This window comes from Aythya marila (genome assembly GCF_965140915.1).
Source record: "Aythya marila genome assembly, chromosome: 2".
Lineage (NCBI taxonomy): Eukaryota > Metazoa > Chordata > Aves > Anseriformes > Anatidae > Aythya > Aythya marila.
Window position 1 is genome coordinate 21874277 of NC_139043.1, and position 17818 is coordinate 21892094.

The 17818-nt window shown below is 37.8% G+C and overlaps 1 protein-coding gene across 1 annotated transcript in view; it reads left to right on the forward strand.

The window, feature by feature from the left end:
• Nucleotides 1-17818, forward strand: part of CUBN (cubilin) — a gene marked incomplete at its 5' end in the record, with an annotated part of 136839 nt that overhangs the window by 91826 nt on the left and 27195 nt on the right. The window contains 11 exons of the mRNA XM_082754389.1: nucleotides 237-415; nucleotides 2016-2225; nucleotides 2663-2803; nucleotides 4587-4768; nucleotides 4995-5166; nucleotides 6115-6321; nucleotides 9456-9605; nucleotides 10477-10598; nucleotides 12472-12697; nucleotides 14865-15052; nucleotides 17379-17535. Coding sequence (XP_082610515.1) covers nucleotides 237-415; nucleotides 2016-2225; nucleotides 2663-2803; nucleotides 4587-4768; nucleotides 4995-5166; nucleotides 6115-6321; nucleotides 9456-9605; nucleotides 10477-10598; nucleotides 12472-12697; nucleotides 14865-15052; nucleotides 17379-17535 — 1934 coding nt within the window. The remainder of the gene's footprint in view (nucleotides 1-236; nucleotides 416-2015; nucleotides 2226-2662; nucleotides 2804-4586; nucleotides 4769-4994; nucleotides 5167-6114; nucleotides 6322-9455; nucleotides 9606-10476; nucleotides 10599-12471; nucleotides 12698-14864; nucleotides 15053-17378; nucleotides 17536-17818) is intronic.

The window sequence follows — 17818 nt, forward strand, 5'->3', positions numbered from 1 at the left end:
TCTGATCTGATCATAGACTGGGCTTTGGACGAATCTTTGTCAATGTTTCTAACACTTTTATTCACTGAAATATTAGAAGGCTATCATTGATCATGAACTCGTTGATTCTGTCCTCGTGACACTGCATGGAAACTGACTGATCTAATTCACTACAGCTTCATGGCTTTGTACCCTTATGGAATTAATTTAAAACAACTACTGCTATACATTGAACAGAAAATTCTCTCCTCTTCTAGTTGTACTTCAAGTTACCTAGAGCTACGTGATGGTGCTGATTCCAATGCTCCTGTTCTTGCCAAGCTTTGTGGAAGATTGACCCCAGGTTCACAGAGATCCTCAGGAGCTGTCATGTACCTGAGGTTCAGATCTGATGACAGTGTCACACATGTGGGATTCAATGCTAAATACTCAATCGGTAATGCTTGCATTTATCCATTTCTCATTTTAGAAAAGACTTTGGTCTCAAATACCATTTTTTTGAAATGAGGCTTCAAACATGTATAAGAGGTGGACTGACCACCACTTGCCTCTTTCAATTAGCATTAGTGCTAATGTATCAGAATCATCATATAGGTTAAAAGCAACATGTTCTATATCTAGCAGAGATGGAAATTATGGGAATAGGAAACTGATCATATCTGTAGAAATGGAAACAAAGACTGGGTAATCTCTTGTCAAAGACAGTTATCAAAGGGGCAATAGTAAAAAGGGCAAGGCAAGTGAAGTCATGTAACATGATTTAACTTCTAATATGCAAAATTAGCATCACTTTCATGAGCAGGAACCTGAAGGTGAATGCAAAAATTAGCAGAGAGTTAGCAGAAGAACAACTCAGAAACATCTGTATACAAATTTAAATCAATGTATAATAACAATGGTGCTAGACAAACAGGGGCAGCACAAAAATGAAGTGGAAAAGGAATGAGTAGTAAAAATTGTTATGTGTAAGCTGGAAGAAGAAATATTTTTAAATTATTTGGTCTCAAGCTGCAAAAACAAAACTAGAAAACACCAGTACAGATCTAAAATCAAATAAAAAAATAGTATTTTAACAGATTCAGAAAGAGGGTACATTTTAGTTTTTGGTAATAATAATCTCTGCTGGTCTTTGAAGGTTATGTTAATGTCACTTGCATAGAAAAGTCTAGGACAGTTAATTTCTCAAAGGCAAAAAAGTAGACTGCGTTTTATGCAGGAGTTTGCTGATTTGGTTAATTTCAAGCCCTAAGGCCAATATAATGTCCTATGATATTTCTGAACCTGAAAACTGAAGTGACTTGCAAGAAAATGTTGTTAGTATACTAAGCTGCAGTTTATAATGTATTTATGTATCCATAAAAAGATTTAAACTATCATTTCATCTGCATGACAAAATCACTAATCACTCAAAGCAGACAGTACATACACTATTGTTATTGTCATGAAAAGACTGTATCTACCAGACACACAGAATATACTGTAAAATCCAATATATTCCACCAGGGAATATTTGCTGGGAGCTGTAGTATTGTGAGTTTGTATCTGCAGATACCACAGATAAATGAGTCATCCGAGAGAAAATTAAATATTAAATAGTTGTTTCCTGAATTGTGCAATGGTTCCTTATGAGAAGGCCTCACAAGGAGTGGTATACACTGACCATTAGATATTCTTTTAGTCTTTTTCTGAAGGGTGTTTTTTTCTGATAAATATTCACATGAGTAGAGATAAAATATAAGCCTTGAAATCTGTGAGTTTATTCAAATTAATGAGAGACAGGACAGAGAGGAAGGGATGCTTGCTATGGAAGGGTGTATATGACAAAATAAATAAGTAAATAAATAAATAAATTGAGGACTGGATGAATTAAAAGGAAAATGTGGAATATTTTTGGTCAGAAAGCAATTCCCAATATATAACTGCAGTTATAGAATGAGTTGCTTGTGCCTTAGCTTTAAGTCTCGAGTGTTCTTCTACAAACAAGATTGTCTTTCTGAAGTCATTCAAGCAACCAAGCAATGTTCTTGCTTTTGCAGCTCCCTGTGGCGGTACAGTGATGGGACAAACTGGCATCATTCAAAGTGTGGGGTATCCTGACCTTCATTATCAAGACAACCTGCTGTGTGAATGGTTTCTGCAGGGGCCCAGGGGCCACTATCTTACCATCACACTGGAAGACCTAGATATTCAAAACTCCTCTGAGTGCGCAAATGACTTTGTGGAGATCCGAGAATATAGTGCTTCTGGTCTGAGAATTGTTCCTGTGTTTGTCATCCCTTTCCTAATAATGCTAAGAAACCTCAGCAAAGGTTCCTGAAAGCATTCCCCATTGTGCAAAGTGTCCCTTTCAAATGTACAGAGTTTGCTCCCCTTTGCCTTGCTTGTGGAAAAAAAGGCAAACAAAACCCTTTTATTTTCCAGCAATAGTTTGATTTTGCTAGTTTACTCAAGCCTGTCCGGTTAACTGGAAAGTGATCAGAATCATAGAATCATTAAGGTTGGAAAAGAGCTCCAAGATCATATGTTCCAACCATCCTCTTACTACCAATAACACCCACTAAACCGTGTCACTAAGCACCATGTCCAACTGTTCCTTAGACACCAGTATTGATCCTTCAATGTAAATGGAAACAGAAATAATATCTTTGATATCAATTTGTCTTTCTCTATTTGATTTTTGCAGGGAATTTGCTGGGCAGGTACTGCGGTAATACTCGCCCTGACGCTATGGATACCTCTGACAGTTTAGCTTATGTCAAGTTTGTTACTGATGGATCAGTAAATGCCCGAGGATTCAGACTGCGCTTTGATTCCAGTGCTGAAGGTTGGATTTGTAATGTTACAGTTTAATTTTGGGAAGGAAACACACCACACACCATAACTGAACTAGTACAGCATACATTGTAGATCACTTATTGTTGGAGCAGTGTATATTTGCTCTTCAAATTTAACTCTAGGTAAGGTATGAACAGAGCTCTCTGATCACTGCTTAGCAAAAACTTTGCAAGACAAGCTATCTCTGTAATGGATGTTGCCTTGAATGGTAAGTTTCAAACAGCAAAGCACACTCTTCTGCACTTTTTCTCCACAGCAGTAACTCCAGGGATCCTTTATGTTATTTCGTTCCTCTAAGGCTAGTGGTATTCTAAGATTTCCCTGAAACAAATAGTTTGGACTTAATGCTTTGGGTTGTTTTCTCATTTTAACAGGAATAATTTCTTTATTCTCAAAACAAATGAGTTTGGAAAAGGAGGGAGGAAAAGGAGCTGATCATGTAAAAACTCCATTTCTGACGGAGAGTTCTCTTCCATAACAAATATGTCACCACAAATCATCTCTAGACTTGCAGAAGCACACTCGGATAATGCAGTTAAGCATACCAGATTGTTTTACCCAGAGAGTTTGCCTTTCTAAGAAAAAGGTCTTTCCAGGCTTAACATCAGTGATGACGATAAGATAAAAAGAATCAAAAAAAACTGCAGAGACATTAAAGTTGGAAGGGACCCCTGGAGAGTGCAACCATCCTGCTCACGCAGGGCCAGATAGAGCACGTTGCCTAGGACTGTGGATAGTTGAGTTTTGAGTGTCTTCAGGGATGGACATTCCAAAACCTTTTTGGACAACCTATTCTAGTGTTCTCCAACCCTCACGGTGTCCATTGCCTCTTGTCCTAAACACAACAACTTCACCAGGACTAAGGATAAAGTTCTATTCCTGTTTCTCACTTCTCTTATATATATTCTTGGGTGTCCTTGCAATGCTTGGCCTGGCAAAATCTAGCTACTTTAAAAAAAATTATTTGCAGTAGTGATCTTGAAAAATCTTCTGCAGTCCCTTTTTAACTCTTTCCAGCTCATTTAAAAGCTCAGCTGAAAGTTTTCTTATCCTTCATCTTTGTTTCTGCAATAAAATAACAGACTCCCACTGCACTCCATTAAACTATCTCTGTATTTTAAGAAGAAACAAAGAATAAATTGGTAAGCTTACACCATTAATATCAGAAGGAAAATGCACTATATACCCAAGATCTTCAACTTTCTTTCATCAGAGTGAAATTTGATACTTATAACAAAGATGGAAAAAATACAAAATAACTGTACTGAAAAAGTGTTTCTTTAAGTCCTTGATGTCTTTTTCTCTACCTCTGTTAACCAGCAGTGGAAAAATCCATCCTTCCATTATTACTCACTTTAAGGCCCTGCCCAGTCATCTTGAAGGCAGAAATGTCTCAATCCTGCCACAGTGAGAGGCTTGTATTGCTTGACATCAAAGCCTGTGGGTCACTCAGGCTTCTGAAGTCTGGCATAAACCCTTCAGAGAAAGGCGTGTTAATAATTGGATCTGCTATGGTCTATTATCATTCAACTTTTATGGCTGAATGGTAAAGACTGACAGGAGCTCAGCTGATTAGAAAAACATATGGACAGGACAGGCATATCAAATCAAGCTCTCAGTATCTCTTTTTCTTTCATTATTAATTTTTTTGTTGGTGGTGGTGGTGGTGATGGTGGTGGTGTTTGCTTTTTTTTTTTTCTTTTTTTTTTTTCCTTTGAACTCTATAAGCAATGCCTTACTCTGAGAAGTGTCCTAACATTTGGGTATTTCAGCATGTGGTGGGGATTTTACTGCCCCTGTTGGAACATTTACTTCCCCCAACTATCCCAACCTATACCCACATAATCGAGTGTGTGAATGGAGGATCACAGTGGAAGAAGGACGACGTGTCACCCTAACCATTAATGATATGAAGACTGAAGAACACTGGAGGTGCTCATCAGATTATATGGCTGTGAGTATTGTGTCTGAAGGCAGAAAATGCTCTTCATAATCACTTTATGGAGCATTAATGGACATAGTATAGCTGAAAGGTAATTTATCTGAGTAGATCTGGGAACTAACCTGCTGTGAGAGATGTTAATGAACCTTGTATTAAAAGGGTGAAGCAGTGTTAACATGATACAGTAGATGTTCATAAAATGTATTTTGTTCTCAGAAGAGTTATTTTAACCCAACAGGTTTACAATGGCCTCAGACAGAACTCTCCCCGGCTGGTGAAGCTGTGTGGTGAGGTAAATCCAGGCACTGAGGTAAAATCCTCTGGAAACACTATGAAAGTCATTTTGGTGACAGATATGTCTCATGCAACCAGAGGATTCAGTGTCTCATACACATCTAGTGAAGATGCAGGTAGTATATATGTTTGAATTAAATTAATTAAATGATTAATCTTTGATGACTCATTTCAGAGCTAAAGTATTGGTGCATATCAAAAAAATGACCTAGGCAGCTAACAGATCTCTGATATCTTTTTCTCTCTGTTATGTTGCTGGATGTCACATGTATGTCACATCTTTAATTAAGTGAAAAGACTTGAAAAAATGGGAAATCTCTTGGAGTTAGGGACTTCAAATGAAAAGAACAACCGCTGTTATGGATCACAGTCCTTACTTTTACTACTGATTTATTGTTTTGTACTTAATCTTTAGTAAGAGATGGACAGAAGTGGGTTTATTCCATCAGGAGATCCAACAGGCATAGTGCCATAGACAACTTGAATAATTCAAGTGTTTCCTTATTACTCAGGGGGATAAATAATTTACTGTAGCTTGTGAAAGATTGCTGCTAACCTACTTTTGCAAGCTCATCCACCAGGGAGGATATAGTTGGCAGAGCCCTACTACTACAGTCTTGAGTCTTTCAAACTTGGTTTGTTCCCTCCACATGCATCCTACTGTAGCATGAGTGTACTACACTTGAGGGTATTTTCCAGAAAAATCTTGTTTCGAGTTTAGAATTAGGTAATGGGTATCTAATTGGAGCTGTGATGGGATTTTTTCAGAAAGTTAAATAATATTTGTTGCATTGATGGTGCTGTTGAAATATTTTGGTACTATGAACAATCTTTATTTCTTCATTTTATATGTGTCTTTAAAGCCTTGCCAATAATTTCCAGGATGCTAGGCAAGAATTCTCTTGTATACAGCAGTAAATTATAAAAAGGAAGAAGGTAGAACAATTTCTGATCTAATCAGTACATGTCCTTGCTGATATGAGCACATCAAAATGAACAAGGACAGAGGTTCCATTTGTACAAGAATTGTTACTATTTTAAAATAAATTATATTGTTTCTGCAGTGTGTGGTGGAACTCTGATGGGACATACAGGTGGGAATTTCTCTACTCCTGGTTATGATGGTGTCAAGAATTACACAAGCAAACTGAACTGTGAATGGACCATTGAAAACCCCTCCCATCACAATTCATCCATATATATCTCTTTTGAGGATTTCCACTTGGAACATCACCAGGACTGCCAGTATGACTATGTAGAGTTACGAATAGGTTTGTATGCTCAACAGCATAACGGATTAAGTTTATCAAGATTCTGGTTGTGCAACTGTGTTTGTTCATATATATTTATTTATAAATATATTTATATTTGTAAATATTATTTAATTATAAATATTTATATTCATATATATTTGCAGAGGCTGATTGTTGTAGGATCTGTCCATTTGAAAGGGTGTCCATGTCCTTATGCATGCCTTCCATGTTGCCTCCTTGTCCAGGGGTTGGATTTTACTGACATTGCAATCAGTGCACAGATCTAGTCACTCTTTCAGGGGAGAAAATGCAAAAGTGGCATGCAAATCTTTGGGGAATTAATTATTCTGTGGGGATTGCAATACATACCTGACTCTCTCTTTACAAGGGACGATATGAATGTCACCTCAAATCCCTTGAAAGTCAGGCAGAAGTCATAACAACAATTTATTTCATTTACAGCCCATTCTCTCCCTGCTCCTAAGCTATCTCCAGGGATAGCAGGAGTGAGTTAAAGAATGCTTTAATTATTCATACGTTCTGCATTCCCCACTTTTGTACTCTATAAGGTGTGTTTCCAAAAACAAGTTCCTATTTCCTGTGATACTGGATCACTAAATACAGAATGAAGCATTTCAAAGTAAGAGCAATCACAGGACTGATGTACCAGTAATATTTCTGCATGTTCGAGAATCTTTAGCTATCTGCAATAACAAGCAACTGGAAATGTCATATGAAAATTGCTCAGCTAATGCCAAGTGTAGTATGAAAGCTCCAGCTGTCTTCTTCACTAAAAGGATGAATCGGAAAGTCCCAGTGAGAACAGATTCTAATTTACCAGGAAATTGCTTCTGAAAGGTGGGGGTTTGAGAACAAGACTCTGTTACATACTCATATACATTCATTAGAATGTGAGCACTTGGTTGCATTGCGTTGGTTTGTCATTTGCAGAGCCATAGCATGCATTGCTGCATAGCCTAACAGTTCCCTCCCAAATATGCACTGGAACTGTGAAATAATCAAAAGAAAACTCAGAAGAACTTTTGATAAAATATATCTGATTATTTACTCACCTGTTCCCACTACCCTCACTTTATTGTGAACCATAGGCCTTCAGGCAATACAATCAAAAGAAAGAAGGAAAAAGGCAATCTTATTTTGCTCTGCGGTTTTGTCTTCTAAATAGTAATGTACATTTTGGCCATACTAATGGGACTGCAGTTTCCTAAAAGCAGCCTCATGTCATAGGCAGAATGCCCTAATACTGCTCTGTATGACGACAAGTAACCTGCAGTAAGCAATGAGATACGGATGGTGCAGAATATCAGTAAACTCAGATAGGTGCTGTTTGAGACTCCCAACACAGCAGATGTGAATTTGGGGAAAGCTCCAATTCAGCAGGGAGTTACCTGGGAAACCTATATGAAGCTGAGATGTGTAAAATTCTTCTGAATTACTGAATTACCTCTACAACACACTTAATTGTAGTGTATGGGCGTGGGAGGGAAGGACAGAATTGACTTTATGTATTCACTGAGAAATATTTAAACCAAAAAGAGAAAACAAATATTTAAAATTTCTTAGGGTAAAGCTTTATGTGATGTTAGGTTATCATTCATATGTAGTTTGTACATGGTACTGCAGTTGAACATATTGCCACAGCTGAATATGCACCTAACTGTTGGGTTCAAGAGAGAGTTCTTTGTTGTTTGCAGAAGACTTTCGATTTTGTCTTTCAGACCATTTCTTTTTAGTTTGAAACAAATCCCGTGGCACACTGGGTCTTCTATTTACACTTTCTCTTTATCAATAGTCTACATCTGTGGCCAACTAGCTATTTGTGAAAGCAGTAGTTGGTGGCGACACTTTCACACTGTACAAACTGAATAACCTTGGTCACACAAGTCATGTAGTCAGTCACTTCCCAAAAGTGATTGAAGTGCAAAAGAGAAAAAGTACACTTCATCTCTTAATGCTCAAAGTAGTTTTTTTCCCCAAACCATATTTTACCGTGAATGTCTTCTGCTTGTACAGCTCAGTATCATTTTTAGTGCAAGTTAACAAGATAGGTTTCACCACTTCTCTGTGTAATTTTCTTTAATAGAATTCCCTTATATGTCATCCTTTATCTCTGGGGCTCAAGGCATTTCAAATGGTGGGCTGTGTCACTGTATATGACTGAAGGATGAAGCTATTCAGCCATGTTACTTGGAAGAATCGTGTTCAAGCTTAGAAGAGTGCCCAAAATTTCTTCTTCCTAGCCTCCTGCCTTCTTTGCAACAACAGCCTGATACTTGGCACAGAGCTAGGAGTTGCTTTTGAACAGAGATACACTTTTAAGACTAGCACACTGCAGATACTAGACAAGCAGATTTAGGAATGGCATTGCCTGCATGTCTTGAAGAATGCTATTACACTTACTTTCCTTCTCCTGAGCATGTGTCAGTAATAAACAGAAACTGATACTTCTGCCAACATGATGGAATAAGAGCTTACAGCAACATGAAAAAACATATAGCATCATGGAAGTACAACTCTGTGTGCTATGCTTTCTTTTTAGGTTTCAATGATTTGAAATGTTGACATGTTTTGTTTTTTTTTCTTTTTTGCCATACACCGAACAGTGTGTACAGCTCTCTGGGGAAGAGTCCCCCATGATTAATACAGCAGTAACAGCTTGTTCATGGATGAAGCACATCTCTACATAGTAGAAAGCTCAAAATCTGTGTTGACCTTAATGAGGATGCCATGAACACAGGCTCAATAGGCTTCCATGCAATTAGGTCTTTGAGCCATTTCTTCCCATCATTCTGCCCCAAAACTGCTGTAGATCAGTTGCTGTGTTTTCAGGTCTGATGGGTCATATTAAACAAAGATGTGCAGGATGGCAGGGAGAGGAGAGAAGCAGCCCATGGTATTAGAAGGATATTTAATACAGCATTGGAGAGAACACCCTCAATGAAGAGATCTAGATGCCACCAATGAATGGCAGCACTTTACCCATACATGTAACAATCAGATAGTATTGTGTGATATATACTTTTCTTTGTTTTCTAGTTGAAATGAAATGCATGTTTCCCCTATGTATTCTTTTACGTTATTGTAGCTGTTTTAGGATTCAAAAAGTCTATTTGTTTTCTTTCTTTGCTCAGGGGATGCTGATGGAGAGCTAATAGCCAAACTCTGTGGTCAGGCTGCACCATCAGTGCCGCTAGTAATAGCTGCCCCCCGGATTTGGGTACACTTTATAAGCGATGAAAACGCAGAAGATAAAGGATTCTGGGCCCACTACACGTTTGAAGGTAAACGGCTCGAAAGACTATTGGCCTTGATGACTGAGGCACTGCTGGGGAATGCTGGCATTCATTTGGTGACACTACAAATTCATACAGTGGGATCAGCTCTCAAAAAGGTCCCCAGAAGTTATACAGTTCCTGCCACTATTTATATCCATCTAAAGCAAACATATGCTAGCAATTAACTTTCAGATTTATTTTCTGTCTCTCTGTTCCCATTCCCTGAACCACATTTGAGTTTTTGCAATGCACTGCAACACTTAGAACAGCTGGTTGCTCTTGGGAATAGGGATGTAGCAGGTAACACCAGCCAAGTTTGACTTACTTCAAACCGGCTCCAGACTGCCAGCATGGCTGAGATGCAGTCTGCTGCTCGAACCTTTGCACTCATTTTGAAATCCACTTAGAGCCATATCAGTGCAAATTACACCACTTTGCCATTTACAGGCCAGCACAACTATTCTTCCTGTCACAGCTGAATTTAGCCTTGGTACTTATCTAGACACATCAGCAACTTTTTCACTTAATTGTGTTGGTCCAAGAATGGCACCAGTTTGCTTAGGAGTCTGAGATAAATGAATGGAAGATATGGCAGAAGAAGCAGCTGTACATGTTAATTGGCAAAGGTTTTGCAGAGCTTCATTAAGAGCCAGAAAAAAAAAAAAAAAGAACTCTCAAGGTCATTCCATCTGTTTATTCTGTAATTCAATGTCAACGATTTTAAGATTTGAACTTTCCCTGATAATTTTTTCATTCTTGCCTATATCAGTCCAACTTAAATACATTTTAGTACTGTTTCAAGCTGAATAATACTCCAGCCATATGCTTATGGTGTTTAGTTCCTAAAGTGTATTGAATTATCGTTTTTTTTCTTCAGCTTGTGGTGGTATACAGTCAGGTGAAAGGGGAGTTATCTCAAGTCCTAACTACCCAGAGCCATACAGCAACCTGAATCACTGCTCCTGGTTGTTGGAAGCCCCTGAAGGTGCAACCATCACTGTGAGTAAAAAATGCCATGATTGTGTGTGCAGCTGGAAATGAGAGAAGCACCCTCTGAATCTTGAGGAAGATGTTTGAAACAATCTGGAAAATAAGAAATCTGAAAGAATTAAAAATCTCCCCATCAGCCTTATCTAAGGCAGAGGGAGAAACAAAGAGATAAAGCAACCAACCTAGATTGCGCTTTTTGGAAAATAGAAAGATCCCTATCTAATTTAACCTCAGGCAATAACAATGATTTCTACTTTAAAAGGATGACTTTCTCTGTATAAGAAAATTAAAATAACTCATGTTATTAGATGCACATGGATATTCTCGCTATCATGAGAATAACCTGAGGCATGATGTTTTTGCATTTCTGCGAAATAGTTACAAGACACTGGAAAGTTACTTCTGGGTCTTAATGGCAAGTCTAGAAGATAATATGATTGCTTGTACAACTTACATCAATGAGGCAGCACCCTTATATCCTAATAACTAAAAATGAGCTGCCTGAGGTGCCACTTCCTTGAGCCACACTGCTGAGAGAACAATCAGAGCACCTTTAAAGCAGTGCTAAACTTCATTTACTGAATTATTTGACGGATCCTTTGGAAAACAACTCTAGATAGTGATATTTGAGGTCTAGGCAAAAAAAAATAAATAAATCTGGAAGGCAATTTTGTAAAAATGCATTGCAGATTTTCACTATTTTCCCTGTCATGTTTTCTTTATTTACAACTACAAAGGAATTTCTTTGAAGTGCAAATCCATAGTCCTAATTGTTCTGTTGCATGATATTTTGATAACTGAATAGGTATTTGCTTATTTATAGGGAATACAGGAAGATCTTAGTAGAACACAAAAGTTCTATTTAATCCACAAATTTCTTTAAAGCAGAACTAATCTTAAATTTCTGTTTTCAAAAGACAGAGTAGCAGCCCCCTCCGTGAAGGCAGACTAACCTTTTCTGTTATAAGCTATCAGTTTCAGTTGCTGGTAAAGTTCCAAACTTAAACCATTTAAGCTAAATTTGTATTTGGTCTTTGCCTCAGGTAGAGCTTTTTTTGGAAAAGAATAGCCATAAAAGTTACTGGAAGACATATTATGTATTTGCTAAACTTTTCCACAAAGATCCCAATCCTGGAACTGGGAAAAAACAAAAAAACAAACAAACAAAAAAAAACACACTAATTGGAAGAGGGCCGGGCAGTCATGAATGTACATCAGTATTGCAACATCAACAAATCCAGGAGTCTACTGGATTGGCAATCTAAATCTGTGAACTGGAAATCCCACCTGTAGTCATATCACCCCAAGGACAAATACTATCAGTGTGGGAAGGAGATAGGGGCAGTAGCTGCCTCTCCAGCCCAGTCTATTTGTGTGATGCATTCAGGCCCACAGGAACCAACCATGCAAATGTTTCTCTCAGATTTAATAGCAACTAACATTATTTTTAGCAACTGTTAAGTATTCTGATGCAAAATAATACGAGAAAAAAAAAATCCTTATCTTCCTGCTTTCATAGCTACTTGTGCTTCCATAACAAGAAGCCGTGAGAGAGCAGGAGCTCAGTTCAACACTTGTGCATATTCAAGACAGTTCTGAACCACACTCAACTTCAACCATATGGTTAAATCCCAGTATTGCCAATTTTGAACCCAAGTGTTTCTCTTTCATTTCTGCCTTGGTGCTAAGTAGCTGTTGTTACTTACAGCAGCAAGACTCCATGCAACACTTGCAGGAAAGGAAAGTGAAGTCAGGGTCAGACCTCTGATCATACCCAAAAATCACTGTGCTAGGATGGCTATGGGATTTGACTGGAATTGTTCTAACCCCTCCACCCATGTGGCTGGTGCTAGGCCCTAAATGTTGCTTTTGTGTGTTTCAGCTTACTTTTACGGCCTTCCATGTTGAAAATCATTCACTTTGTAAGTGGGACTCTGTTACTATCCTGAATGGCGGCTCTCCTGGCTCTCCTGCCGTAGGAAAATATTGTGGAAACACGTCCCCTGGGACCATTCAGTCTGGTTCCAACAAGTTAGTTGTTATCTTTAACTCTGACCATTCAATTCAAGGAGGTGGCTTTTATGCCACGTGGACAGCAGAATCTCTAGGTAAGAGAAAAACTATTCTGTTTTGTCTGGTCTAACACAGCAGTACATCATATCTACCCAGCACTTTCCAACTAGAAAATGAAACAGGATTCTTCCTCTTTATATTCCAGAACAAAAGGAATACCTGTCAATATCTTCAGCATTCCTGAGAGAAGCCAGTACTATAAGAGTCAATATTAAACCAGTGTTGTCTGATCTCACACAATGAAATAAAATTTGGAAAGATTTTGTACTTTTTAAGCCTTCTACACACAGTTCTTGATGTCTGTAAATTGATACCATGCTCATTATCTTCCCAGCAGTGGTATCTATTGTCAGTAACTATGAGAGATTTAATTTCTCAAATATTTGTTTCTCAGTTTGATTTGATTTAAACACCTAAAACTAGGAAGAAGTGAGCTGCAAAACGGAGGGCCAGACAGAGTTTCTCAAAGAGCACCTGTGACTCAGCAACCTTAAGACTTTTCTACTTTAGTGAAGATGTTGGTACCCTTTTGAAGGTGGTATGCATACAGGACTGAATTACATTGAACTACATTTCAAGGTGCTGCCTTCTCTGTTGAAATTATCATCTCTTTGGATAAAAAAAATAATAATTAAGGTAGTTCACCATCTATACACTGTCCTTGAGGAGGTGGCTAACTGCAAGTCTAAATTTGTGGGCTGGTGGTGGGGCAGAATTCATGGCATCACCCTACTTCAGCACAGAGCAGGCAGTGCATCCACCAGCGTCACCTCCAGCTGTAATCCTTCTGGCTGGTGGTGAGCAGCTTTCCATCAGTTAATTATCTAGCAGCAGACACAGCCAATTAAAATGCCTGAACTGAATATTTGTAACTTCCTGGTGTGAGAGAGTGTCTTAAATGTATTGATTGTTCGTGCTTGCATGAATATAGACTGTCACCTAAGCAAGTTTTGACACTTTTCCACTGGGATTTCATTTAAAAGGAGGGCCACTCTTCAATGATGTAATAGGCACTGGCATACACATACTATGTGCATAGTTGGTATTCTCTCCGAGATTTCCAAATTTCCAAGATTTCTTTCTCTCTCTCTCTCTCTCTCTCTCTTTTTTTTTTTTTTTTTTTTTTTTAAATTTTAATTTTTTTAAACATACTTTGTTTCCTTCCCTTAGCTTTCTTCTCATTTGTCCACTAGGAATCTGGGGGCTTACATTTTACATGTGTGAGCAAAACATATCCTGCTAAACACAATTGCCACTATCTAATACAAAAGAATGAAAAATAAAATATTTTAAAGCTAATACATATTTTTTAATTAATGGGAAAAAAGTAGATTATAAAGCTTTTTTTTTTTTTTTTTTTTTTTTTTTTGTCTTTATTCATGCTTTTACTATATAATCTCTGAAATAATAATGGGTTGCTTGTACTGTACGCATAGCTCTAGTAAATTATTCTTGGCAGCGTATTTGCAAGCATGTTTCAAATTAACTCAGCTTATTACGTATAAGAACATGAGCTGCCACAGAGACATGACCAGCCATTCCCCTTTATAAATGAATCTGTTAACAATTTTTAAAGGCATGTTTTTTAGCCCTCTCCATAATCCTACTGAGATCCACAGGGCTGCCTGGGCTGGGGAGAAGTCACTATTTTGCTCTGGGTGAACGGATGTAGCTTGAGTAGATTCACATGTGGAACTGCAATATTCACATTTTGTGGAGTGAGAAAATGAAGAATTCAGCAGTATATTTTTTTTTCCCCCAGGGTACTTTTATGAATGGCTGTCAGTCATGGTGTTCATGCTGTGTTGTGCAGGAGGGAACCCTCATAGTCTCAGGAGAAGCTCCTCATTAATGCTTACCCTTTATGTGAACAATACCCACATCTCAGGGTATTATATGCCACGTCAGGGGCATATTGATGGTCCAGAGCAAAAGGGTATAAAATGGCAAGGAGAAAGAACTTGTGAAGAAAAGAAAGTGAGAGAAAGTGCAAGGAGAGACCTTTTCTGGGGTGTAGTACTCTCCCTGCTGCAGGGTAGGGAGAAGGGAAATTAATCAAAAGATGGGTATGAATGGGTGCTGGGGCTTCTGCTCTCTCAGTCTCAGAGCCTCAGAAGTAAGTGGCTATTCAAAGCTAAGTTCTCTGAGAGCACCAACATGAAATATTTGAGCATTTCTCCCATCCATTGCTCATTTTTCCAGGATGTGGCGGAATCCTTCATTCAGATAGCGGTATGATCAAGTCTCCTCATTGGCCTCAAAACTTTCCTGTGAACAGCAGATGCATGTGGACCATCATTACGCATGAAAGCAAACACTTGGAGATGAACTTCCACAATAACTTCCAGATCCCAGATAGTGATGGAAGCTGCCAGAGCAGTTATGTGAAGGTAAAATGATTGTTGGCATGAGATCAGCAGCGCAGTGCTGTAAGACGTCATCATTCCAGAATTTTGTTTTACAATCGTGTCATGGTTAAGATGTCAAGACAAAAAAAAAAAAAAAAATCAGTTAATTTACAGTGGAGTCCTTGTACCAATACAGTCAATTTCCTGTATGCTTTGAGAACAGGCTTGTATATGTTTTTAATTTTTAGCAGCACTTGGGGTTCCACCTCCAGCAGGGACCCTTCTCCTTACACACTGCCCCCAAAAAGACAAATATGAGAAATGTACATCTGATTCAGAAACAGGAAATAATGAGAAAACTTACTGCAGTGAAAAGACCTTTTCAATTATTCTGATGAGTAATAATACAGGAATGTGACACTATACTTCTAAAAAACTTCTAAGCTGTCCAAATTGTTATAATCCTTATTTATTATTATTATTATTATTTCAAACAACAAAGATTGCATTTTATCTTTCATAGGTTGTTAAGAGCCACTTGTTTTCAAAGCAATAGGATGGAGTGGACATGCTTTGAATTTTTCACACCGTTACTTTTTTCTCAGGCATTTGGCATGCGTTCACAGTGTTTTTGTGCACATTTTCTCCATAGCAGTACAACTCCCACTTGCAATAAAGGGCAAACATAATTTGACAACATGTAGGAAGACTTGAGCAGCTTTACATCTGATCTACAGCTAGTAACTTACAAACTTCACTTGCACTCATTTTTGAAGGTTGTAGAAAAAAAAAAAAAAAAGAAAAAAGAACAGATTTCACTTTTCATAGCCCGCTCCACTGATTAACTGCTGTAATATATTACAATAAAGTTTTGGTAGTATAAAAGTCTTAATATTACCCAATAAAGGTGCTTTAAATTCAAATTTCTGAACTGTCCTAAATAGCTTGGGCAAAACTATATCAATCGGAGATTTTGTCCTTAGAGACAAACCTGCAATTTTTGGTAATGCTCACCTCCATTTCTGAATGTCCCATTTGAGGTGTACGAAGGTGTCTGGATATGCAAAAGTGCTGAACAGGGGTAAGTTTCTCACGATTGCTCCAAGCAGAGCAGCTAAAAAAGAGAAATCCCAAATCAATAGTGACTTTGCAAAATCTTGAACAGGCCATGGACTGCTCGTATTAATCCTGTGAGCATCCGTTGCCTCTCACACCTGGCCAGATGAATGAGGGTATTCATATGCTTACACTTACAGACTAACCCTTGGCTAACCCTTTCTATAGGATCATCTCTTAGAGCAATCAGAATTTCATATGGTTTAGTTCCAGTCAGACTTATTTCAAACACACTAACCTAAAAATGAAATGTTATTTATTTTTCATATATTTTTGGTATACAAGACAATCAAAAAGCATTAGAACACATTGATGAAAAAAATATATTATTACAGTAAATCCCTTTTGCTTTTTTTTTTCTTAAAGCATAAGTTTCAAATCCTTGGTAATAAACATCCTGATTCAGGAAATGATTTAAGCACTCAAACATCAAACATTTATGCCTGTGCTTCATTTTATGTGCGTGACAAAATTCAGTGCTTAAACTGTGAACCTCAAGTACATGTTTAAATAATTACGTGAAGTGGGTTTCACTTGAACAACTAAAACATGCATGTGCTTCTTGAATGCACAGTTTGATTGAATTGAAACTGGCTACTGATACAGTTGAAATAATATTTTTTAAAAATAATATTTTTTATAAAATTTTTTGAATACTGAATTTCTAACCCTTTCCATCATTTGATACTTGTCATTGAACATTGAATCCAACATAACAAAACCTGGAATCATTTTTGACTAGCAACACTAGATATTAAGGATAAGGATCCAGATCTTCTGGTGTTTCTAAATTACCTTTGTTTTTTATTGACTTATGAATAACACAAGGATTGCATAATTCATTGTTTATACTGATATTCATACTCATAGAGAGTGTGGAAATAAGTTAGCAGAGACAAAATGGAGGTAGGATGTGCATAAAATATTTTTCTTTAGTTCCTGGGACTTGATGTAAGTTGGTCCTGCCGTCAGCAAGGGTTGGAGCAAATGGCATCCAGATACCCTTCAGAGATCACTGGCAGCCCAAATTATTCTATGATTCACTCCTTGGAGAAGACTTTTTGTCTCCACTGACTGTAAAGTGATCAAAGAGTGAATAGCTCTAATGTAGACAACTAAGTTTCAGTGAGAGATGAAAGACCTTAAGTCTATTGGAAGAACAACTAACTGTATATGGAATTTGTGGTAATGGGTTCCCACAGGCTACATGGGCTTTGAAAGCACTAAACCATTTCCAATCTGGCCTTGTCAGGTGTGGAGAGGAAACAATGAAGAAGAAGAAGCTTTGTTAACCACAGGATGTGGAAGTTCAGCTCCTGCCCCTGTTGTTGCTCCAAGCAATGTGATAACTACAGTTTTTCAGTCTCAGGATGCTCCCGGGCATGGTTTCTCTGCATCTTTCATAAGCAGTAAGTGGTATAAAATCTTTCATTTTGGATTAGTTTGGTCTGTATGAGCAAGTCAGACCTCAGTCCAACAAGGTGTTGAAGCCTCTGCCCAGGTTTCAAACACAAGAATTCCCTTACTGAACACAACAGCAGCACTGTGGGCCCCAGTTTTGGGACTCACTGAAAATCCTCCATGCTGCTCTAACTTTGTAGTTATTCTTAGCCATCTTTGCCTTTTCAGTGTGCTGAAAAGAAATAAATAGGCTTTAAGTGGTAAGATTTTTTTTTTCTCTTTAATGGGTGT